The following is a 27793-nucleotide window of genomic DNA, read 5'->3' on the forward strand; positions in this document are numbered from 1 at the left end:
CAAGTAAATTTATAAACTTCTTGCTAAAGTTTATAATATTTTGGATTTATTATATATTACATCTTTTGTAAAATTTGTATAAGTCCGTTATAAATTCATAAGTTTATAAATTTATTTATCATCATATATAGACTTCCTATGTATATGTACAATATTTTCGAAAATAGAAATGAAGGATAACATTTATAAATTTATAAATTCATTCCTTTATTTACAATAAGTTTATCAAGTATTCCTAAACAATTTATGCAAGTAACAGGTTTACAAAATAGTTTTAAACAATTTGTGATTTATAAAATTATAATAAATTTATAAAGTGAGTCCATTATAAAAGTTGTAAATTTATAATGATTTCCATTATTTAAATTAACCTTATTTTAAATTTATTTATATGTTTATAAAAACTTCATTTATTTATAAAAAATATATATACAATTTACTTTTATTCCACTGTTTGTACATAATACTTGCGGTTGTGTAGTCGGTATTGCAAATACACGTGCTCTATCGTGCATAGAATTAATGAACATTCCAGATGATATATGATATAGCATTCCAACAGACAAATTGTATATAAAATACATATACAATTATTTGCAAATTAAAGAAACAAATCATTCAATTTGGTAATACAAATGCCGGTTGCATAATTTTTAAAAGTAAGTTGCTTTTTCAAATTTATATTTGAATTTTTCGTTAATTTTATTATATAAAGAATGTTACAACTAATATTACATAAAAATGTTAGTTACTTAATAATACCAAATTCATTTATTTTTAATCATTTATAAAGGGTGTAGCCGAATAGAAGTGTTAAATGCGGCTTTAAATCGAATTCAATTCCCGAGTCATTCAGTAGCATGTAAAACAATTTTTATCAAGTATATATTTAACTGTATATATTTACTTGGGGATTATCAAAGGGCAAACATTAAGAAATATATTTTTTCCAATTTCTCCTATTCTATTGTATGATAAATTTTTACAAGAATCAGAGGCATTTCAATTGCCGACAAATATATTACGAAATTCTTTTAGAATTTTTCATTGTAAATTCAAGTTATAAAAAATAAAGAAACTTAAAGGAATGGTGAAAAATGCTGATTTTATATCCAAACAGTCACCGAACTACAATTATTCTTTTACAGTAAGTATACGTGTATGTTGTTACAATTATTTTATTAAATCGAAGTTTTTGCCATTTTTACGTGTCTTATACGTCGGACTTTCATACCTTTTTTATCAAATGAATGTCTATACGATCATTAATACGTTTATATTCAGAAAAACAATATAGGAATGAAAGAAACTGAATAAACCCAACCAATAAAAGCTGTCATTCTTATTACATTCTAAAGTACCTATAATTTTTCTAACAGCTTTAGGCTCACATTTTCTTTCTACACGATGAGATGCATTTAATTCTATATTAATTATCTGATTACGTTTGTCTTTTAATGTAGGTATAAACGCTTTCTAATCACACTCTTTTAAATAAGACTATGTCACAAAAGCCTTGATCAACAATACAAATAGGTGTTTTGCTAAACAATTTTTATGTGTTCTGTATAATTCTCGTTTGCATAACAAAGATCAAGCTTTTCAACAATATAATTGTTTGTTGTACAAATTGTAAAAAATTTACCCAATGTTATATTCTTTCGACGTAAATATGATTATCACTAGTATTCATTGTTAAAACTTTTTTTATATCCACGATGTTCATTTTGGCAACAAAAACTATTCTTAAAAAGTGCTATGAATCCAAAATATTTTTACATATACATACTTTTGTATTGTATCTTGTCATTCCTTTTCGATGTAATCATGCGAATGGTCATGTACTTCCTCGATTATTTATTAGCAGTATTTTAATTGCACTTTTACAAATAGCCTGATCAAACTTTTGCAATTTATGTAAAAGTCGTGAATTTGATTTTTTTTCATTGTCTATTGAATCTTCCTTTGTACTTTCTATTGTTAATTGTGTATATCATTCAATATGTATTGACTCTAAAGGCAGATCATCATTATCTGAATCTACTACGCATAAGTTATTGTTTTGAATGATAATATTGCACTTTATGAAATTACTATATATTTCTTTCAGAAATTTCCGACAATATTTTGAAAGTTTGTATGTAAGATTATTCGTTTCCTGAAGGATTCTATTATATTTTATTATTTTATTTGGAGTAAACTTTAGAAATTGTAAATATGTCGTAGTGTACAGGCAACATAAATTGCTCAATATTTCTATCGACTTATTGTACTGTGAGATATTTGAACTCTTTGACATTTCCGAGTCTACATTTGATTCGAACGTTTTTGATTTGTCATTCACTTCTTGCTCGAAATATACAATAAATACATCTCATAGTTCCAAAATTCTTTCGATGCTCTCAAAAGGAGCTAACCATCTTATCCTCGAAAACTTAAACATGTACTTCACCACATTCAACAAACTTTGCATTTTTCTGAAGTTCTCTTTTTTTGGCAGGCTCCGTAAAAAGTATGTATATATTTTGTGTAACAAATTTTCTAAATTCTTTAGAAGACACTTATATGCATCGAAAGCCAGAAAATGCAAGCTGTGGCAAACGCATCGGATTATTTTTTAATAATATAGAAACGAAAGATTTTTTTCTGCCTAACATTAAGTTTGAATTATTTATTGCAACTCAAATTACATTTATAATTATTAGGCAGGTAGTACTTTCCTAACGACTATTGAAATTATTTGTATCATTGATGCGTGAAAAGTTGACCGGGGCCCTATACGCTAAAACGGCAAAAGAGAAAAGGAAATCGGTGATTTGCATCACTTGTGACGTGTTCGTACGCTCTTGTATAGATACATTGTTATTGTTAAATAGCTTGAGCATATGTTGAAATTTACGTCATAACGAGGAACGCAAACGGAACAAAACACTATAAAATGAAATGCAACGATAAAATTCGCAAACGTATCTTATATACAACATTTTACATCTCACTTTGTCGTATTTTGTGTTTGTTCGTGTTCCTTCTTAAACGGATGATTTTTACACTTGTCCAATTCAGCCAATAGTAACATGTATTAGGGTGAAGTGTCACCGTCACGAAAGATTCCTCTTTCTCCTATGACTTTCTAGACTGTAGAACAACGCCCAACTTTTCGCATGTAAATAATATAAACTTTTTGCTGTAACTTCTTTAACCCTGATAGTAATCTAATAAATGCTTTTGCACTCTGCCTCCATGAACGTATCGAATTAAAATACATGATGCTTTAATTTCACTTAAATAAGTTTCATCTAGCAATGTCTAATATAAATAAAATTTTTTTTATAATATGTTCATTGTCGTTTCAATTATTGTTCTGTTTAAAACGTTTCGTATTTTTGCTCTAATTCTTGTTTTCTTCAGTGTCATCCTTTTCGTAAGTTTTTACTTACGTGATCGGGGTGTACTAAACATGTACACATAATGCCAAAAAGAATTGACACTTATATTGTGGTCGATTATATCGAATACTGTAATATTTGCTTTCTTTATTAACTTTCAACTTGTTATTTCCATTTCGGATGCACTTACGTTACCGCAATATTTAATTGTATTCTTATCCCTTAATAATTTCACTTTCCTGCCTTTTAGTACCTAACTACAAATTCAGTATTTTACTTAAAAGGGGTCGTTTTCACATTTTACCAACCAGCTTCTAACAAGGGAACCTTACAGTAGTGGAAATCGCTTTTGAAACGGTAGTACATGCAAATTATAGTACATACCTAGTATCAAAAACCCTAATAGGTTTCTTCAAAATGGGCCTTCGGTTTTGAAATATTTTGATTTGAATATTTTTAACAGAGCAAGTTTTGGGTATGTCGATAGAGCGAGTGACTGCGAAATTGTTGGTAGTGGAATTTTGAATCCCGGCCTCTCGTTACTATTTTTTTTTTTTAGTACAACTTTGAAATGCAAAAATATATTTGATTTATTTTTGTATTTAATGTCAGTCCTACATGATATTAATATTACTGTCAATCTAACAATTGTTTACAGTATGTTCAAAAACAATTAGCGTCGATAGTGGCAGTACGAATAACCAATATAGTATTTACCTTGTAATGACTAATACGAATGAGTAATACAGAAAGATATTATATATGCGATACATACTACTATTTCACTATTGTATTTACTTCTATTTTTTAGATTAAAAATTTTAAGGCTTTTGTCTTAATATTTATGTCATATAGAATTGAAATTAAATACAAAAATAAATGAAACATATTTTTGCATTTCAAAGTTGTATTAAAAAAAAAAATAGTAACGAGAAAACGAGATTCGAGATTTCACTATCAATAGCTTCTTAGTCACTCGCTTTACCAACTTACTCAAAACTTGCTCTGTTAAAAAAATTCAAGTAATTTATTTACTATATATGCGTATCAAATTTTAAATCAAAATATTTTGAAAACGAAGGCCCATTTTGAAGAAACCTATTAGGGTTTTTTAATACTAGGTATTTACTATAACTTGCATCTACTACCGTTTGAAAAGCGATTTCCACTACCATAAGATTCCCTTGTAAGCACTCATCACTAAATTTCTGTTTCCTATACTCCTTTTTCTTAGGTGGTAGAGCAACATGCTCGTACTGCTACCCATATCTGTTTCTTTGCCTCTTAAGAAAATTTGTATTGTATTATTAAAATTTTCATTAAAAATGCAATGTTCACAGTATGAATGAAAAGAACTGAATTCAATATCAATTTTTTGAAACCCTAAAAGCAATGTCTCCCCTTAAGAAATTTATATTGTTTACATATTACTGTGTTAGCAGGTGCGTAATCTTCAAGATCTTTTATTAAAAATGTCTTACGTCCAAATGCCGTATTGAATTTCGGGGTTTTATTTTTAATATCGATTTTTTAACGTTCACTTTAACCTTCAAAAACATATAATATTTAAGTTTACAGTATTTAATTTTAATTATATAACAAAATTTTTTACTCATTGTATTTGTTACGAACAAAAACATGATTAGATTAACAATATAAATTATATTGTATTTGATCTTATTTTCATTAGGAAAATTTTGTCAACCCACTTATCGTACTTTTATAAAGATGCGATAGAAAATGTACAAATTCTTAGTTTGCTCTAGTAGTTGTCACACCGATACATGTGTAACAACGTTTTAAAGTTCGGTAAGCGACTTTTCAATTTCACAATTGTTGGACACTTGAGTCAAATAAACGTAAACAGTTGTGGGATGATCTTATTTTAAGTATTCAAGTTAAAATAATTTTAGCTATCCGGACATTACCGCATCTGATCTCAGGTAGGTGTCATAAACTTTAGTACAGAATTATTTATCTGTGCCTTTGAACATCTGTCTCTATCAAAATACATAACTTTTACAACACCAATTATATTAATTGATTTTTTTCGGGTTATAATTTCCCTCATAAATATAATAGAAGGAAAAGATAAATTAACTTCGTTGCTCACTAGTCATTTCATTACTTGCTTAACTACTTCCATGCCACCCAACGCTTCCGCTGCTCGCTTTCAGCTCGATAGCACTTATCTATAAGTCAGTATGACCTTTCTTGTCTCTCCTCTCCTCTCATATCTCTCTCTTTTTCTTTCTTTTATCTTTCCACTTCTTCTCTCTGATCTCCATCCCGGCTCTCACATCTCTTTATTTCATTTCGCACATTACATTTTCAAACCCCACTCTTATTTTCCTATGTCACTACACTCCACCACTTTCCTTGACTACCTACAACCCTTGGCCATCGAATTAGGACCACTCGAATACTACTAAAAAATGGAAAAACTTTAAGTTCCATAACTTTGTTAAAATTCATCAAAAACTGTTACGACAGAAAGTAAATTAAAGTTTCATACTTTTCGATTCCTTGGACCAATTTTATTTTAGTCGGTGCCCAAGAGTTAATATCTCCCCTTAAAGTGGAGGTTGTCAAAGTATAAAAATTTCTTGATGTATAACACGATTTTTAGCTTACAAAAAATTAAGTTAACAATTTATTGTGTATAGTATCAGAAAGTATCATCATTTTCCTTCAAAGAAGTGAAATTCCTATTAAAAAAGCATGTTTTTAATAAAATACGATTTATGTCTTCATTATTCTTCCAAATATCCATAATTTTACTTTTCAGTTTAGTTAGCATGGTGATTAATGATGAGTAGACAAGTGAGACAACACCTGCCCGATTCTCGATCGCTCGTCACCCACTAGAATTTTATCAGTACTATAGTTTGTATTAATAAATTAATTATAATCTATACGTTGTCGATAACAAATCCAATAATAATTTGGTAAGCCAATAACATACATGATATATGCTATAATTAAAAAAGTGAACATTTTGTATTTCTTTCTTATTAGTAGCGAGAAATGCAAACATTTCTTTAAATCGTTGTAACTTCGTGAAGAAACATGCTTTTTTAATGGAGTTTGAAAAAGTAATTCTACTTTTTAATGATATAAATAATAAATTGCTTACTTTAGTTTCTATAGGCTAAAGACCTTGTTAAACATTAAGAAATTTTTATAAATTGACAGCCTCCACTTTAACAGGGAATTTCATTCCTTGGGCACTTACTAAGGTAAAATTAGCCAAGAAAATCATAAAGTATAATTATAAGGTTTCAATGAATATTAACAAAGTTACAGAACTTTGAATTTTAACATTTTTCAACAGTACTCAAGTAGTCCTAATTTGATGGCCAAGGACTGCATATCCTAATCTGATAAAACTTGTACTACTTCCACAAGCTAGGTTCTCCTACTATACTGAAAGTGGAAGTCCTTAATACCAATTATATGTATTATCAAGTACAAAATGTTTTAAACTGGAAAGAGTGGAATATCTCGTACAGAATTAAAGTTAATATTCTTAAAAAATTATTTCATAAGTCTAAAAGCAGACATTACATGGTATAAATATTTTGTCTGTGGATAGTGTAGTGGGAGAAATTTTAAAGTTAAATTAACTTTTTAAATACAAGCCAATACTCTTTTATTTATAATACGATGACATTTGTTGAGATGAATTCAAAAACCTGTTTACACGTATCGCATGAGGCCATTTAGTGTAATACAAAATAATACATTCGTAAATTCTTAAAAAGTCGGATAAACACGTATCGCCAGTTGATATGTATTTAATTATTCACTGTACAGAATGGTGGAACTTCTTATCTGCTTTTACGCGACTCATATTATTAGCAACACTTTTACGGCAATGCCCCTTTATATTTGAGATATCATTTGTAAAATTTGTTATTAAGAGAGTACTAATATTCTTCCAAATATAAAAAATGAAAGATTATTTAAGTCGACATAAATGAACAAAGTTAATTTATACTTATTTTGTTTAATTAAAGTAATAACCGGAATCATTTAAAAATTATTTTATATCGGTCATCCTTCTACGTATCCATCATCGTTCAAAATATAATACATTTTTTCAATTTTTTTACAAATTTATTTTCTACTTTTTTATCGTTTCTTTAGTTATTTCTGCGCAAGGAACTATAATTTTTCTACGTTATTCATGGGCATTATCAATTGATGCTTTGAAAATTATTTCTTTTAAATAACCACGAGAAAAAATCGCAAGAAGAAAGATTTAGAAATGTTGGGGGCATAATTGGTACGCCACGTCTGAATTACCATTTACTGTTGAAATTGTAATTCGACCAATCTAGACCTGTTATTGCCAGGACCATCTTAACAGCACTACAATCCTTCGGGCAGAGCAATACACTGAGGCCTTTCTACAGAAGCACTTATAGAAATAAAAATACTAAAACTAAATGGTTAATAAAATTAAACATACATTACTCAAATAAATTAGAAATTAATAAAGATTAATAAAATTAAACATATATTACTCAAATGAATTAGATAACTATATATTTAAACAATTCAAGAGATCAGCACAAACATTTACGAAATTTCTTTTTAGAGAATTGCTTTATAATTTCCTTGGAATTGAAGAGCTTTAAAATGTCACCTTCTATACACATGAGAGACAGATTCAATTTCAAGATTATAATGATATTTAATTTCTGCTCGGAAACCATCAGTAACTGTCATCTTTTACCTTCATAAATTTTTACAGCCATTTCGGAAATGAAGGCCATGCGGCAATTATTGTTCAGATAAAAATTATTCATTTTGCAGTTTTTATAAACTTTCTGACTTTTACCAAAACCCAGCAAAAATACATTAGTTTCTCAAGCTTCAGCGATCTACATTTCCTTTTAATGCTAAAATACAGCATTTGTTAAAAAAAAAACAGAAAAAACAAGTTACTAAATTAAACTCTCGTTAAATATATAAATAAATAAATAAAAATATAAAGAAAATAATTCGCTGTTTTGTGTATCAGCAATAAGCAATCGAACGAAACACCTATGAATACAATCAATAATGATCGCCAGGAGCCTAAACGTAGTGACTACAGGAGTTCTGAAATGGGGAATAGGTGGGGCCCTCATACTTCTATAGTATGCCGTTCCACATATCTTGTCTGTCACGCACGATACTCTTGGCTTTCGGTTCGTATTCGTTGAATTTATATCTAGTTTCCTAAAGATAGGTTTTTAAATACTTTAAGAGATTCATAGCAACAAGTATATTCACATCTTTTGACTACAGAACTTTACTTGTTTTATTCACTCAACTGAGAACATTTTTCCACAGAATTATGAGAAGAAATATTTCTGTATGCTCCATCTTCTCGCCCCAGTTCTTCTCTTACCTTATGTTCACCTATTGTTTGTATCGTACATATGTATCGTATACGTATTGCCTTCCACTGACTTGAAGTCTCGCGGTACGGCACAGGGGGCAAAGAGGGATCGGACCGCCCATCCCTACCTAAGCCATACGTTCTGAACTTTAGCCACGCACTCTGCTATTGTAAGAGAAATAGATTTTAATTGCGTATATTGGATATACGCAATAAGTTCATTTCAATAAGTATATAAACATAAAGCTTGGTGACTATAAGCTATCGATATTTCGTTTATGCTTATATTTAATGCATAAAATGGCTGTTTTATCTCATAAGAGTTACTTAGTATAAAAAAGAATATTATGTAATATTAACAGTTTTTCTATCGGTGGAATAATAAAGATGATTTTGAAATATAATTAATTTTTCCTAATGGAATCAAATATTTTGTATGACACAATCCGACTTAACTCGAATTATTTTCCAGAAAAAAGTATTAAGTCATATTTCCCAAGAGACAATGTTCCAAAGGTATTAAAATTTGATATTTCTATTACCATATACAAACAATACAGAGCGAAAAGTATAATAAAAATTAGAAAATTAAGTCTTTTCTTAAAGAAAAGTATACATCCTTTTAAGAAAGCAATAGTTATATTTTGTCCGTACATCAACACACGAAAGCTATTATAATATTTACCAAGAAAATTTTTTTATATCTAAATTTATAGCTGACCAGAAACTGATTAACTTTTGTCTAAAATATTTTTTCACCAGACTATTGGAAGTGCCTGAAAAATCTTGACGACAGTTATGTGCCATACATTGTATGTAACTTCTTCCGAAATGAATAAACAATCATTTTTATTTAATTCTAAATTAAATTTTTATTAAATTACTATTGTTCCCGAAAAGAATTTTACTTACTTCTATTTGTAATTATATAACCAATGATTTTTTAGCATATTATAAAAAACTAGCAAAAATTGTTGTTCTTTATTAGATATATCTATTGTATAATAGTAATATGTTGCATCTACGCCAATGGGGTGCTACCTACCGCGTGTTTTTCATTATCTCTTTCTATCTCGTTACCTTCCTCGTCAGTCAGAAGTGACATGTGTGGACTGTCGTAACGAATAGCGAACTAAAATTGAATGTGTGCGTAAGAATAGGTGAACTCCTTCCACTTTTCTCTCATTCCTGTCGCGGGACTTCAAGTCAGCGATAAAAAATACACATGTGTCGTATAATATGGAATCCAGTATTTCTTTAATGTTCTTGAAATCATTATGCAGAGCACGAACAGCACCAAAATGTGAAGACCATCTCGTGCCAAGTAAACCCTTGACCACACTATTATTGTCTAAAGATGATATCAAAATATTCTAACGATGTGTTAAAGTAGAGAAAGAGGAATACAGATACTGAACAGAATCTAAAAATTTCATAGTCTATGGACAACACGTTGTTTTTACTCTTACAAAATTTAGACTGTGTACAGCACAGGAAACAAGGAGCGAATTCATTTAGTTAATTAATTCTTGCCTATAATCCTGTACAGTGCCATACAGTGATAATAAAGTGTTATTTTCCTCAAAAAAATTTAGAACAGAGAAGATGAGAATCAACTTAATGAAACATTTTACACATTCGATATGAACATATCGAACAATATATATTATCTGATCAAAGTGTGTAGGATGTCTGGAGTAGAATCCACATTTATTGAATAATACATTCAAGGAACATCACTTAAGTGTAAATAGCTGATTTTATTGAAACTTATATATAATATAGTTCTTGGAAAAATATTTAAACCGTATATTTTTTATTTCCTATGATGCATACCTAAGGGAGAAAATCAACCCTCAAAGTTGGGCGTGGAGAGAATTTTCCTCGAAAAAGTATCTCTGAAAAGAACTAATTTGATGTGCCTAAAATAAATAGAATAACAGATAAATTAAAATCTAAAATAAATATAGCGCAAAAATTATTCTATAAAACTATTTAAACAAATTTTTATATCTAGAAGAAGAAAGTTGATTATGTATCAATGACAATGTTCTTCTTTTTAAATATTTAAGATTCCTTAAAATTCTGTGCGGGTCCTGGCCTAGTCACGCGTCGATCACGTGCAGCCTTATTTTCTGCCTTGTCTCGTTGAATGAAGTATAAGTTCGGATATCCGGATACTAAGATCTGGATTTCGAGTTTGAGTTAAAATGAATATTTCAGATACGCGGATATCCGAATAGTGAGGACTCTGGTCTCAAAACTTCAAGTATAAAAAAGACAGTTAATGTGTTTCGTATTAGCATCTCGCCCTATGGCGGCTGTCGTTGCGACTGCAGCGAACGTCTATGAGGGTTTAATATGTATGTATGTTCAATACACGAGATTTTTCGTACACAGCGTACGTTCCTTGACAAAGACATTCGTAGTCAAAGGATAAAGGAAGGATTAAGGAATGAATTTCCAACGTGGTTCAAAATAATTAATTTTATTTATTTATGAGATCATCATTTGGCGATAAATACAATGGAAGGAAAATAATTATACAAAAAATTTGATGGAGACCCACTTACAATACAATGCTAGGATTGAAATAAATGGATAGAACATAGTAATATACTATGTGTTGCTGGAAAGACAATTAACGGGATGGTAGATAAAACAAGAGGAATATTTCGCTGACTCCACCTATTCCCGTACTCCTACTCCCTCTTTGTTAGGCGATACGATTGGTAGTAGATAAAAATCATTTCGGCCAATAATATGCTACGACTAAGACCACGTATGCAGTCAGGTATGGTTAATTTACAACGTCCAATCGTACCTGCATTTTTTCCGCCCATCATCGTTTCAGCAACGCATAGTAAAAGTATAACAATATACAAAGTAAGGATTAAATGTACATTTATTGTAACGAAGCATTCTATTTCAAATGTATAAGTTGCAACGCATTTTTAATAGATATGTGTATATTAGTTGTATACTTTTAAATAGAAATTGTTATAAATATAAAACAATAGTTGTGAAGTAATTGCATGAAATGTAGTTATTTAAAATACATGTACGTGGAAAGAAACCTTAGAATGCCAGATCTTCCACTTATGAAGAAAAGCTACTCACCCAATATACTTCCACATTTTCTTCTTAAATGCTTAATGGTTTTATCTGTATTTAAAATCTTAGTTGTTTACAAAGAATGTCCATTGGAACAAAATATTGTTATATTTTTAAAAGTCTTAGATTTTGACCTGACAAATGTGGAGTACACCGATCCGTGTAAATTTTTGTTTCACGTGTCTATCAGGGTCAAGAATATTATGAACACGTACCTTTGTGAAAATATAAATGTCACGCTACTAAATGGTGGATGGAACATGGAAAGCTCCAGAACATGAAACAAGCTGTATATTATATCGGTTTTACAAGAATGATACGTTACTTAGCCAAGTTCATATTTATATTCTCGGACGTATTTTAAGGGAGTAACAGCAGAAGTATGTTAATGGTACGAATAAAAAAGATAAACATTTTTGGACCCTATCTTCGACAAGTTGTTGTATCTCGGTAAACAGTAATTATAGAACCTGAGAAACAAGTTTCAAGAAATTCCGAAACCCAAATTTTATGTCACCCAAAAAGGCATTTTTCCATAGAATTATATAACATCTTACGAGAAATTGAGCGATACAGACCTTTCGTTTCACGATATTGTTTACAATCGGTTAAACAGCAACGAGGTTTCTAAATCCAATTACGCATACGTCATCGTAAACGTTTTATAACGCTTTTATATCGATATATTAAAAGCGCGCATCCTTATATTACGTATGAACAAGATATCGACAAGTTAATGTTTATGGAGCATGGCAGACGCGGTGGTTTAAACCATTACTCTGAGAAGTTAGCGATAATAAAGATAAATACAATGCCTATTTTGAGCTACTATAATTCTTGATGTATCTTGCGCAATTCGATGTAAGAAATTCGTATAAGTTAGACTATGTGGCTCGACGATCATGACGCAGTCAGCTAAACTCCATTCCTGTGGACGGTCTGAACCTCACATTTCATATGCTGAACTGTCATTTTATCTTGTGCTCGCATCGTTGTATGATACGTTTTGCATTATTTCAATTTGCAATAATGCTTACGCCTTAAACGAGGACACAGCATTTTAAAATTCCAGTAGTTTTCCTGATTGCGTGGTATTCGGAATGATGGAAAACGTATGCAATTTCAGGAACGAAAAATTCATTGCGCGATGAAAATATCGGTACCATCGGTCTTGATTGCTAGTCTGCCTTTTCTGAGAACTTGTCAACGATTGAACTGCGAAATTTACTAATAAAATTTGATAAATCAATGTGTACTTAGACAAAAAGATTTGATCGCCTACACACATGCACCATCGTCGCTAACGGAGAAGCAGTATCTTTATAAGGGTACCATGCGCGAGTGGAGATGTGTACAAAACTACTATGTCCTGCCGGCAATCGGTAACCGGCATACTCTGATTTTAGTTCATGTTGTTTACGTCCTTTTCAATCTATAATTTCCTATTAGCATCATTTACCATCACTTTTATTCTTAAACTTTGTATTACACTTTGTGTACACTCAACAGTGTATTTTATACCGAGGAAATACGAGTATATCTATAAAAAACACTCATGCTAATAAATGACGTGGACAGCATGAACTAAAATAGTGATATGCCGGTAACTGATTACCGATGAACAACATATATCTGGCGTTGCAATCTAAAGTAGTAAATAATCGGTGACACTATAGTTTTATGTGTATCTTTCCTCGCATATCATGTATGCATAGGAAGGGATTATTTTTCCTCTAATGGTGACAAAGTGTCTGCAATAGTAGATTATGTGTATTTTGAACGTGTTCAAGAATGCTTATATCTTACATAAACCAGTAATTTCGCGATATATAACGCGTACAATTCTTGAGAATAAAAAAATATCCAGCCTCACGAAAAGCGAATATAACGACCCGATATTGACAGAGCTCGTAGAAGCGGGAGCGAAAACTTATGTATACTATATTCCACGAGCATAAGCGTTTTTCTACTTATCAATTCGACAAGCACAAACATTATACCCATCTCTTTAAGCACTTCGGAGCAAATTAAACCAGCTCCTTAGACAATACTTCGGGGTAGCTTTAAACAGATCCTTGGCTAGCACTTTTGACGACTAAATCAAACTCAACAACTTACATATTTTTATATTTAATTCATTTTCGAAGTTTATTATAGACATTTATATTAACGTAGGAACCATTTATAAACATTCTAAACGTAATCGCCGTAGATACCATAGATATTTATTTGCGTAGTTCATAATATAGATTAGTTTGATCATTTCCTAGGATAGTTCATTATAATAATTAAGCATTATATCATTAATCTTAGTTACTAAGCTACATTAATACATGTTATTTATATTATTCTTATATTATTGTTATACATATTACTTAATTATTTTATATTGAATAAATTCATATTAAAAGGTTTAATCAGTGGATTTTAATTCTTAACAGCACACCACATCAAGTACACAGAGAAGCCATTCTCCTTGCAGGCGTTACAGTCGTTATAACCTGACACGAGTCGAGGCAGAACATCGGCCCAGCGGTAAGAGACGTTCAGCATAAACACCTTCCACATGCGTTTTTAAGCGTACACTCGTTTCACTATCAAAGCATTCATGATGCTGTACGTGAAGCAATAATTAATGTCGTATTTTTCATTAACGTCTGGAAGGTGACGTTGTAACATGCTTTTCCTTTGTTAGTTTGTAAATGTTTAGGATATCTTCGTTCGTTTATAGTACCGTGAAGAATATATTTGTTCCGTCGCTTCTGCTGTTACTCTTCATAAGAAGGGTACCATACGTACTTGTTAAACACGTCGACAACGGTGAGTATGTATCTGTAATCGCAATTGTGTTTTGTGAACAAACATATTTCAACTAAATTAGGCTACCGGGGGTCATCGGAAAAATATACAATAATTGATATATGTGGAAAATTGTTTTGTTGGGACGTCCAATCTTTCACAAGTTTAACCTTAAGAGCGCAGAGCCTATTTTTGTAACGTAAACAACGTCACAGAAGGGGTTACCAAGATTTCCCCACTACATTTATTAAAATAATTTTTAATGTTTATTTCTTGGTACTTTAATATGATGTAGAGTAATATTATATTATCTAATTAAATTTATACCATTTATTCCTACATATTCAATAAAGATAATTTCCATTTCAACATTTTTTGAGGTGTAGTTACTTAACAAAATACTTCTTTTTTCCATTTGATTATATAGATTAATTTTATGAAAGATAAATACGTACTAGAAAATATCTCTATTCTTCCGTATCTACATAGGTATCCTGTCTTAATCCAGTTTAGTAAACATTTAACAATTATACTCTAACATGAAATAAAAGATCAAGTAAAGCCGTGGAATGTATAGTAGAAACTACAAAATGAAATACTGTACTTACCGTTATGAATTACTTAAGTTAAAGACTTAAAAAATGGCACTAAAGTAAACGCGAAATCAATACTTGGACGCCGGAAATCTTTCTGACACACTCAATCGACTAATACCGTCTATTCAGCTCTGTGGTTGATCATGAAGTGATATGAGGACTACTTAACCAAAATATACTATGAAAATGTATTTATATTAAATTTTCAATCAAAATCGACTATCTGAAAGAATAATATTAGAAACAAATATTTCGAGGAATCCAAGATCTTTCAATCCGTACTTTAAAGGTTCATTTTTTCATTCATTTTTTAAAAAAGCACGTAATAGTATATTTATAAATTGCAATTGATACTCATTACACAAAGTCCACATTTGGTTTTATCGTTCTATCCTTCTTGTTTAAAAATTTTAATATCTTAATCTGTGAGAGTGACGTTCTATGGATAATTAGGTATTCATTTCACACTCTTCATCCTATGGTGAACTAGATTTTTCTAACGATGCAATGTTATTCTTTATAATCTCTTGAAGTTGAAACTTTTTAACGACAGTATCGTTTATTTCTTTTACCAAAAAATCAGACCATTCATCAGATCTACATCGGACTGGTTAATGAAATTTTGAAGCGGTACCAAGTATTATTGAATTTCGTTGAGCCTTTCTATTCGTGTTGGTAAACGCCACAATATCGATTGTAAATCTACACGTTCATGAGCAAAATATGATCTAATGATTTTAAAAAGGTATTCTAGTGTGATATACAATATTTACCAACATTTTTTAGAATTTTTTATACAAAAAATTAACATATTTTGCAGTAAAATTTTTAGGTTATATTTATACATGTTTCAGTAGTAAATATAATTTTTTCCATTGAAGAAAAGTTACTGTAGTTACTTCAGTAACGATGTCGCTTCATAGAGTTCATAATATTGGATCTCCTACTTATCTAAATTGGATGTACAAAAGATATTTCTGATTAGCATATCTGTGGTTATAACAGAAAGCAACACAAAAGAAAAACAACTGTTATGAAAAGAATGGCGATTCTTTAAGGTTTAATTATTGATTTTTTACATTTTTTCTTAATTTATGGAGCTGAAAAGTACAGAAGAAATATGAATTTTGCAATAATTCTGTTTTGAGTTATAACTTTATGTTCACTGTAAATACACGGTTTGTTGCAAAAATAACCGAACTATGTAAGAATAAAAGAAACAGGTGGCGATACGAAACTTATATCATCAAGAAATGCATCCTTCGTTGCTATTTTATTAAAGTTTTATGACACTTGAATCGTTAGAAGTCACGTTATAACATGTAGAGTGAGAGTCATTTTCGTATACCAGTCAAAAAATGAGCTTCAAGCAAAGAGCCAATGTCAAATTTTGTTTTAAACTCAGTAAAAACTTTGCCGAAACTCATCGATTGTTACAAAAAGTGTATGGTGACAACTGTTTATCGAATACTCAAGTTTACCAGTGATATAAACGATTTGAGGCGGGTCGGGAAAACATTAACGATCATAATCGCTTAGGCCATCCAAAAACAGAAATCACCGAAGGAAACACCCACCAAGGATGCGAAGCAATAAGAAGTAAGCCAAGATCTTTAGTTCGATTATTGGAAAATGAGTTGGACTTATGAAAGGACTCAATTCATCGCATTTTAACTAAGAACTAAAGCTTTGGAAAATTTGTGCACGGTTTGTTCTGCACATATTAACCGATAATCAAGAATTGAATCGTGTTGAACATTGCAAATATCTGATTAAAACAGTCAGTAGGGATCCCAACTTTCTTAGATAAATTATTACTGGTGATGAAACTTAGTGTTTTCAATATAATCCAGAAACAAGGCGTTAAAGTGACGAATGGAAATCGTCAGGACAACCAATTTTGAAGAAATGCTGTAGGAATCGAAAGTAAATACTGTTTGTTTCTTTCTACTATTCAATTAGAATTATTCACAAAAAATTTGTTTCGCCAGCTTATATAGTCAATGGTGACTTCTACTTGGGCGTTATGAAGTGTTTATTAAAACAAATTCGCCGTTTTTATCATGAATATCGTGAACCTGGTAGTTGAGTCGTGTTACACAATAATGTACCGTTTCATGTGTGATTATTTCTTCTTCCCAAGATTTACAATAACCATAAGAGGGAAGCGTTACGATGACATTACAGACATTCAAAACGTCGTGACGAGTATTTGCAAAAGCATTCCACAAAAGGATGTAGAACAATCATTTAATACAAGGAATATACGTATTTTGAATAAAATAAAATATTTTTTCTCACAAGTCGTCCGTGTTGCGCGGTTTGTAATAAGTTCGGTTATTTTTAAGACAAACCGTGTATCGCCTTCCTCCGACTTGAAATCTCGCGGGACGACACAGGGGCAATGAGGGAACGGACCACCCATCCCCTCACGAGCCGCATATTCTGAGCCTTAGCCATTGTTTCTACCATAATAGTAGGAACAAATTTTAATTGCGTTCGTATTTCAATATGTATATGAATATAAAGCGTGGAGACTATCAACCTAAATTTCTGAAGTTAAGGTCATCCGATGGTCATGGTATATCAGGTCGTTGAATTCGTCTCAATACGAATTATGATAATATGAAACAAAAAATATACAGTACTATTTAAAAAAAAAGATGACCTTGATTTTTATAATAAAAAAATTTTCTTTGTCATCTTTTATATTTGAATTTGTAGCTGATTAGAAACTGCTTAATTTCTGTCTGAACAATTTCATAATTACGCGATTGAAGAAGTCTTCGTCCCTATTGGTAAAAAACTTGATCACCTCATTTTCACAAGCTTCTCTTAAGGCCAGTTTTTTACCATTAAGAAAACTTTGCAAATGCTTGAGAAGGTGGTAATCGCTTGGAGCCTGGTCTGAGCTATATGGCGGGTGAGATATAACCTCCAATCCAAGATCTCGAAGCTTCTGGCGCGTCGTTAAAGGTGTGTACGGTCTGGCGTTGTCTTCAGGGAACACAACACCCTTCCTATTGGCCAATTCTGGACGCTTCTCGTCGATCGCCTGCTTCGATCTGTTCGAAGCAATCCCACCAAACACAGTAAAACCTTCAATGGGCAATGGAATAAGTGCTCGCGTGCCGGTTTGACTCGACAATTTCCATGATTTTATCAACATTTTCGATTGACCTACCAGAGCGTGTCTTATTTTCAACGTCCATATTATAATACCAGAACCGAAGCGTTGGAACCACCGCTTTGCTGTTGCATTCGATACTGTATTGGGTTCATAAATAGCACAAATTTTTTTGGCTACCTGCTCCGCTTTTTCCCCTTTGTCGTAGTGGTACTGAGGAATGTATCGAATTTTATCTTTTTTTACCTCCATTTCGAAATGCTCCAACACACAACTGAATTCACTAAACGCAAAATTGTCACAGAACTTTTTTTAAAGCGTTATGTCGCCTTTAAGTCGCAGTATAGAATGACAAGATGCAATGTATACATCGTGAGATATGGCTCGCTAAAGCCATCTAACGAAAAACGCTCAAAACTTTTTACTTCATCCATTATGTTGCATCTATGCTAATGGGGCTGTCTGCCGCGTGTCTCTCATTATCTCTCTCTATCTCGCTACCTTCTTCGCTAGACAGTCTACATGTGTCTGTAACTGCCGCGACGAATAGCGAACTAAAATTGAATGTGTGCTTCACAATGTGTGCCCCTTCAACTTTTCTCATATTTCTGCCACGGAAGATCAAGGTAGCGGTAAGGAATACATGTAACATTTGGAGATGATTAGTCGAGTAGATTTTGAGATATTATAAACCCGAATTTAAAAAACACTCTATCGAAAAAAGTGCATTTAAAGTTTTGTAACTTTACTTGCCCGATTCCTTAGGACAAGCTTGGGAGGTATGTGGGATTCCCCATCTCAGAATTTCGAGTGTAGAGCCTATGCTCGTGGCCGTGTCTGTTGGCAGAGGGGGGAGAGGTACTGGTTGCGACATCGGAATATCCGGACAGAATTACACTACCTCGGTGTTACTTTGAAGGGGAGGGGGACGATGAACGTGTGTAAGGCACAATCTTTGGCCGCTCATGGTTCCTTTCACTGGGCTATAGTATTGGAAGGACGGAAAAGTGAGCGCCTATCCTTTCCTTCGTCAGGGATGCAGCTACACGCGGAATTCTATAACTTATGTAGCGGGTGTCTAAGGGAGCGTAAGGCGAATGACTAAGAGAGTGGTCTCTTGCTGCAACTTATACTCCCACGATTCCACTACCTTTTCACAACCTTCTTCTGTAACATGACTTATTTACAAGAGGTCACGGCCATTCATTTTCTCTCATCGCCGACATGACCTTTACTACTATTAGGTGGTCCTTCCTAATTTCACCCACCAGGACATAGTGCTTACTCGCTCAATCACACTGGGATATACCAAAAATGTGTTGCGCCGTGTTCTGGCCACCGGGACAATGCCAGCAGCACGTCATCACTACCTTCTCTATATGGGGCAGGTACTGTTTGAATCAGCCAAAACAGTGAGATTACCAAAACCTCTGCTTGATCACTTCTCTTAAAGATAGCCCCGAGAGTTTATCGATGAGTGGTAGATTATACCGCCGGCTGTTGCCACAGCAGCAACATGGACTACCGGGAACGGCGCTTGAAAGTTTCAATCACGTATTCTATCAGTACTTTCATAGCTCGCAAGACTCTCAATGGGTGTTGCAATCAACCGTATGCAAGCCCGTGAGTAAGTTGAGAGGGAGAAGCCCCGATAGAACGGTTACCGCCTCGTAGATCACGTTATTTCGTACATATGTAAATTAAATCTTAAAAGGAGAGATGTGCTATATGTCGGATTTGAGCTCAATATCAGCTTTTCTATTCTTTGTCAGATGGTCGAGCTACAGCTGCTAACGCCATCACGTGCAAAGTTAACGTGTTCAGAATAATTGCATTGTTTATAGTATCCTCTCCGGTTTTCACTTCATTTGGGAGGGTCTGAGACATTGTAAGGATTTTTCTCTTTGAATTATTATCCTGGATAGGTTTAGATTCCACTGCATCCCTTTTCGGACTTCGACCTATTTATATACCGAGTGTTTCAACTAAAGGAGGCCAACTAAATATCTGCTTTATTTTTAATGACATAAAAAATATTTATGGCATAATGTAAATGCTATCAAAGTTGAAATACCGTAGAAGAAACATTTTTTTGTTCCATTACTTTTTCATAGTTTTTTCAAGGTCATCGTTATTTTTTATCAAAAAAACTTACATTTTTTTTATTCCATTTTATAGCAGCTGAAAAAATACATTTGATTATACTTCAGTCATGACCTTCGGGTGTCCTTGAATACCAAAAATGTAATAAAATTATAGGATAATATTAGAATTCCATTTGAACTTACTGTATCATTTTGAATTTTTTAATTATTTTAGAATACGACGAACACGACGAACGATTAGGATCGTTCCGTGTAGAACCGTATAGCTTCTTTTACGCACCGTTTAGCTTCACCATAAATGTAGATCAGTTCAGTTCTCTCTTACTTCGTATAATAAACCATTGTGAGGCGTTTACGTATTATTAACGAATTCTTCGCAATCAACTAAAACAAAGTTCTTGATTATAAGAGTTGGTAAACATATCATTTGTTGCTGTCGTCTGTATCGCTGCCGATGGATATGACTTTGAACACTTTATAACATAAACAGTAAGGTCAAATAAAATTCTAATATTATCTTATAATTTTATTACATTTTTGATACTTAAGATCACCTGAAGGTCATGACTTAAGTATATTCAAATGTATTTTTTCAACTGCTATAACATGGAATTAAAAAAAATATAAGTTTCTCTAATAAAAAATAACGTTAATCTTGAAAAAGCTATGAAAAAATAACCGAATAAAAAAAACTTTTCTTCTATGGTATTCCAACTTCGTCATCATTTAAATTATGCCATAAATATTTGTTGTGCCATTAAAAGTAAAGTAGATATTTAGATGGTCTCCTTTAACTGAGACATCCGGTATACTACCCATGTTTCCCTATTTGCCATGGTTGCTCAAACCCAGGCAGGCTAGCATTTAATGGAGGTCAAACCATACAACTATGAACACCGCCTCATAGAACACGATTTTATAACCACGGGCGACCCTCAACGCTAGCTATCATTATACTGGAAGGCAACTAGGCCGCCCTCCTGTTCAAGGCCACTGAGTGAATATTTCCCACGGAAAGACGGTAAACTGGGTTGCTCAGACCTTGCAGATAGTGTAGGAGTTGGCCCAGAGCACCGAATATTCTCTCCAACTGCGGGGCCAAGCAGCCGAAAGGCCTTTCAAAGCGCTAGGGGTTGCAAAGGGTCAGTCCCAGATATTTCAATTGGGATTTCATCTCGGCATTGGAGTCACCTTCTCGGATCAAGTGGGCGGGAAGAGCTTCCGCCGAGGTTAGTGTATCGGTAGCATCTTGGTCTGATGGAATGCCACCTCCAAACTGACACCCTGATCCGTTAAGGGGTCAGGGGGCGTACTCGGCCACCGAACAGCCCTCCCCAGTGGCCCGTAATAGCCAGCACTAACATGTCGTCAGCGTAATACGTTGTAATAAGCTATCTCTGTCGGATTAGACTCTGGCCCGCAGAATCGTGTCGTACTCAAGATTCCATAAACGAGGTCCTAGCACCGACCTTATGGAACCCGGATGTACATTTCTTCTCTCGATATCATCCCGATCCGGAAACCCTGTCCACCTGCTGCAGAGATAATCCTCAACCTGCCCCGACTACCTCTATATATTATACACCTCTAAATATACACAACTTTATAATTGTATGTATTTAGTCTGGATAATATACAGATTTAACTAGAAGTGACAAGGTTGGTAAAGGGTATTCCAAATGAGGAGATGCAGAAATACTTTAAACAACGGAAACGACTCTGGACTAAAAAGAAAGAATATTTAGGTGACCACCTCTGATTGCTTTGGTTCTCAGGTATGTATATGTATAAACAAGGAAAACATGTTTTCTTATATTGATTGGTTTTCATATTTAGAGGGTGAAACCATCCTTCGAATTTAATAACAAGAAATACGAAAAATAGCTTAAAATTCGCTCGAAGATCGTTATCTAACTGGATATGAATTTAATTTATATCTTATCTTAGTAGATGATTGATGCTCTTATTGTCCGGCACTCTTTATTACCGGATAAACTACCTCGAATCGTTTAAATGTATATTTATAAGACTTGAAATCTGTAAGAAGATTCATGAGAACTTTAAGAAACTTTATATATAATGATTATATGATAATAGATTAGTGATTTTATAACGTTCCATTCTTCCTGGAAAGTGAACTATCCCTGATTGGTCAATTACATTTATCTTACTAAAGGCTAATCAAATTCAAGTAAAAACTATTTCTTAAAAAATGACTTCCAAATAAATATTAGAGTATTAAAAATTATATTATTCGAAAAGTAATTTATTAAATTATTACTTGAAATGCATGTCAAAAGTAAAATACTGGAAAAAATAAAAAAATTTGATGTAAGCAAGTGTTAATGAAAAGACACTGGTTTTCGTTTGTATAGATTACAATATATCTCTTTCTTGGAAATACGTTCTTCAATCACAGCCGAGTATTTGTTGTGTTCGTAGAAATTATTTTTTTATTCCGGTTATTAATGCGAAAAATGTGTTGAATTTGATATTAGCAACATTCAAAGCAATGTACTTTATCGAAACGCCCATATCAAGGGAAGAATAGAGAACAATTTAGATTTTGAAAATGCTGCAGATTTCGCTTCTGAACTTATAGTTATGTAATTGAATTATTGGTTATTTATTTACTCATAATCAGAAAGCAAGACTGTATCTGGAATGGAAGTCATTTTTCAAGAAATAGCCTTTACTTGGATTTGATCAGCATCTAGTAAAACAAATGTGGTTGACCAATCAGGGTTGGTTCACTCTCCAGGAAGAATGGAAGGTTATCAAATCACTAATCTGCTATCATATAGTCATCGTATCTAAGGTTTCTTAAAGTTCTTATGAATCTTCTTACACATTTCAAGTCTTTTAAATGTGCATTTAAACGATTCGAGTTAGTTTACCCCGTGATAAAGAGTACCTGACGATAAGAGCATCATCCATCTACTAAGATAAGATGTAAATTAAATTCCTATCCAGTTAAATAACGATCTTCGAGCGAATTTTAAGCTATTGTTTGTATTTCATGTTATTAAATTCGAAGGGTGGTTTCACCATCTAAATATGAAAACTAATCGATATAAGAAAACCTGTTTTCCTTGTTTTTTAATGCTGTATAACATACCTGAGAACCAAAGCAATCCGAGGTGGAGACATAAATATCCTTCCTTCTTAGTCTAGAGTCATTTCCGTTGTTCAAAGTATTTCTGCAGCTCCTCATTTGAAATACTCTTTAGCAACCTTGTCACTTCTAGTTGAATCGGACGATAATGTAGATTTTTTACAAAAATTAAAATAAATAATTTTTATTAACATTTTCCACGAAGTTTTTGAAGACATCTCATAGGTTGAACTAAGTTATATATCTACTTGCGATTTGCATTGATAAAGGACGATAAATTATTCTAGCACGCAGGTAACTACCGACCCTGAATTCACATATACTTTACCGACCGTAGAAGTTAGTAAAAATTCTTGACTTGAATAATTTTGCGTTTTTACCTTCGTATAGCCAACCGTATACCTGTGAGCAGCGACGCGTGTACCAAGGCTGAGTTATATTGACCCGTATCACTTGTTCTACTATATATAAATTTTGGTCCTTGAATACAAATTATCATTTAACACTATTTCAAATGTAAAGTAAAAGCGGAAAAAGCTACACTTATGATGCAAATACGGGTAAAAATAAATAAATCTTGGTTGGTCACGAGTTAAAAATCTATTTTTTAAATGATTATAGTCAGAAAATTGCTCGTTTTATTCATACTATGTCAATTTTACATATAAGTCTTTTTTAAATTCACTTTTATCCATGCATATTAAGTATAACTAATTATATACATTATAAGTTTAGGTAAGAACATTTTCAAAGAGCATATTTAATTTATTTAATTAGTTATTAATAACATTTTAATGAATAATGATCGAAGAGAAGCAAATATGTATTATTGCACTACTATGTTCTACTCCACTTAAACAATGAGACAACTTTAACCTAGTCGCGACGACGCGATACTTGATTTTGAACACTTACCCATCAAGTGACGTCACATGAGAAAATGGGTAGTATATGTTGGTATGGTTGTACAATTACAACATTTTACAATATATGATTCTGTCTGCTTGCTCTATTTTTTGGCATAAATAAGTGAATGCGGAACAAAATCTAGTTTGTTTGATAAGCATGATTTACTAATTCTACGCGCAAAATAGGGTGTGAATAAACGGTGTGTTATACCGTTGCAAATGTGTAAACGTTTTATAGATTTTTATATTAGAAAATAAATATGTTGTATATTGTATTATATTTTTGTCGTATACAATCATAATTTTATTTATACATACTTTCGGATTTTAATAAATAATACATGAATATACATAATAATTTCGCAATGTGTTTAAACTATTTTTGCTAGCTTCTGTTCTCTGCTTTGTTCCTTATCTTTTAAAAGTAGATTTGTCATAAATATAAGATTTCCCGGCGATCTGAATAATAATACATGAGAAAGTAAAATCTGAAACACAAAAAATAAATTATTGTGTATAATTAAATAGATATTATTATGCATTTTATTCATAAAATTTGGAAAATTTAAATGTTTTAAAATTAAGCTTACCATTTCAAGATCACGAAATGGTCGTGATTTATTTATTATATTAAAACAAGAATTTTTTTATTTCATGCAAACATGTGCAAGATCTTCCCGGTATTTTTGTTGACATATTTAAAAGTACATTTTATGCAAAATCAGTGTGTTCTCTGGTATTCTATTTTTTATAGGAAAAGGAAAGTAGTTGATATAACTTTTCTTTTCAAAATTTTATATTTCAAACCCTCCATATGATCATATACATGCCTAAGAATAATATTAACACTATCCACGCTTTATTTAATTCCAAAAGTACCATTTTCGATTAAAAAAATTGTTTCAAAATATGAAAATTAAGCATAATATGAAAAGAGTGACATTGTATTTATTTTAAGCCATCTCAACTAACAAAAATCAATCATTAATAGTAATACCATGATTTATGTTTTATAATCATTTTTTCCTACTTATTTTGATTATTCCTTATACTTTGAAGTGTTGCTCATTAATATTGTAACTCATTTGAATAGAATTCGTTGCTCTGGAAAATTGAGTTTCGGCCAGCTTTTTCGCATTCTGGCCCACAATGTGACGGTACATTTGTCTTGTATGGTCAGGTATGCATATTCCTTTCAATCCTTCCTTGAAGCGATTGATAATGGCCATTACACGTTCTGTAGACACAATCTAGTAAATGCACATAAGTAAATTCACGCAAGGTTTTCATTGTAATAATAGTTAAAATATTAGTTTCTGTAAAAATATTACAATTTGTATTAATTCTTGCCAAGCCTTATGGTTAGCGCTTTCAGCTTTAGTTTGTACCTTTTTTATTACAAGTGTCTATAAGAATAATATAAAAGATATATAATAAGAGAATCGCATTTTTGGCTTTCACCATAAACAAAAACCATAGCACTTTTCTTTTATATGGTAGAATATCATATTGTAGTCGCTTTAAAGTTTTGACTAGGAAGAAGCAAGAACTTATTTATTCTAATGATACATTTTATTAGATAATAAATATATGTTTATAAATATCTTAAGATCAAATGAGCAGTATAAACTCTATGCGCTGTGTACTTTTTATTAGTTACAAAGTATAACGTGGTTGATTTAGTTTTAAAATGTATCCACTATTTCTTGTAGAATATAATGAAGACAATTTATAATTCCTACAATTATGAGATGTTTTAATTTCATTTTTCGTAATTGATCATTTCTTTTATAACTTCACATTTCATTATTTAGAATTATATTTATACAATTATTGGTCACATTCAATGAAACAGTACTAGAGTATAATAAAATTTTATAATATGTACAACAATACTTATCAAAATGTAAAATAAAATTCATTTCTTCTTACCTGAAAAAAGATTATCCCCTTAATAATAACTAAAAAACGATATCTAACATATCAATTTCGATTTTAAGAATCCCCGCTAGACTTATCCATGGCGCTACTCTCTCATCATACACCATCCGCAATCTCACGTCAGTATTACGATATTGATGAATACGAATCAACATCCGAAGAATCGTCGTCATCCACATTGTCCTTGACGGGAGATCACTTGGAATGCAGTATTTTGACGACAATTAAAAGAGGAGAGAGGGTTTTGTTACCGTGTGAAGTCTGTGGGAAATCTTTTGATCGACCATCTCTTCTAAAGCGACACATGAGGACGCATACAGGTACGCAAAATATAATTGACACACTTAAACAGAGAAATTATTCATTTTTTACGAGTTACTTTAATATTTAAAAGAATTTTAAAACCAGCCTATATTCCTGATCATTCAAGCACTTATTTGACATAAAATTAATAAAAACGTTTGAAATAATATTAACGTTTTTGATCAAAAATTTGGTCATCCCGCGTTATTATTTTCTCCCTGATTCTTATTTTCCCCGAAAAAGATATAAAATATAAATATGCAGAAATAACAATAAATACGATACATGAGACCGAAGTTAACATCCTTAGTAACTCCTTGCAGTTTGACTACAAGTGCGCTCATGATAATCAACTTCTTTATTGGCCTTTAGTGGTAACTATTGATACTTCAACGAGACAAGCTAGCTCGTGTAAATAAATGCAGGGGCAAGACAGAGTTTTTATAGTTTTCAGATTCCTACGTACAGGGTATATATTTATTTTATTTGGAAATGCGAAATACGTTAGAAATGACTAAAGATATTAAAAAAATATTTTAATAAAAGTTGTTTGTATGAAGGAGATATAATGCAATATAAATATTTTTTGGTATTTATTTAGAAAGGGAAGAGCTTCTTCTTTATATATATATATATATATATATATATATGTGTGTGTGTGTGTGTGTGTGTGTGTGTGTGTGTGTGTGTGTGTGTGTGTGTGTGTGTGTGTGTGTGTGTGTGTGTGTGTGTGTGTGTGTGTGTGTGTGTGTGTGTGTGTGTGTGTGTGTGTGTGTGTGTGTTGTTCTTTCTCTCTTCGAATCACTTGAGAAGAGATCTTTGAGTGATTGATCCCCGTACGAGCCCCCAAATAACTGTTGTCCTCGTGCGGTATATTAAAGTATATTTAATGATATTATATATTACAATGATACAAGTATTAAACGTAGTGTTGGTGATGGGTTTCGCTTTCTACTAAGGTAGATCGACCGCGTATTAAACTAAGCTAACCGTCTTTGTACCTTCGG

General features: G+C 32.0%; 1 protein-coding gene across 1 annotated transcript in view; it reads left to right on the forward strand.

The window, feature by feature from the left end:
- The window catches only part of LOC143143407 (uncharacterized), a 64271-nt gene that overhangs the window by 12791 nt on the left and 23687 nt on the right, over positions 1 to 27793 (forward strand). Inside the window, exon 4 of the mRNA XM_076304589.1 lies at positions 26543 to 26803. Within this exon, the coding sequence (XP_076160704.1) occupies positions 26543 to 26803 (261 nt within the window). The remainder of the gene's footprint in view (positions 1 to 26542; positions 26804 to 27793) is intronic.

This window comes from Ptiloglossa arizonensis, chromosome 2 (genome assembly GCF_051014685.1).
Source record: "Ptiloglossa arizonensis isolate GNS036 chromosome 2, iyPtiAriz1_principal, whole genome shotgun sequence".
Classification (NCBI taxonomy): Eukaryota; Metazoa; Arthropoda; class Insecta; order Hymenoptera; family Colletidae; genus Ptiloglossa; species Ptiloglossa arizonensis.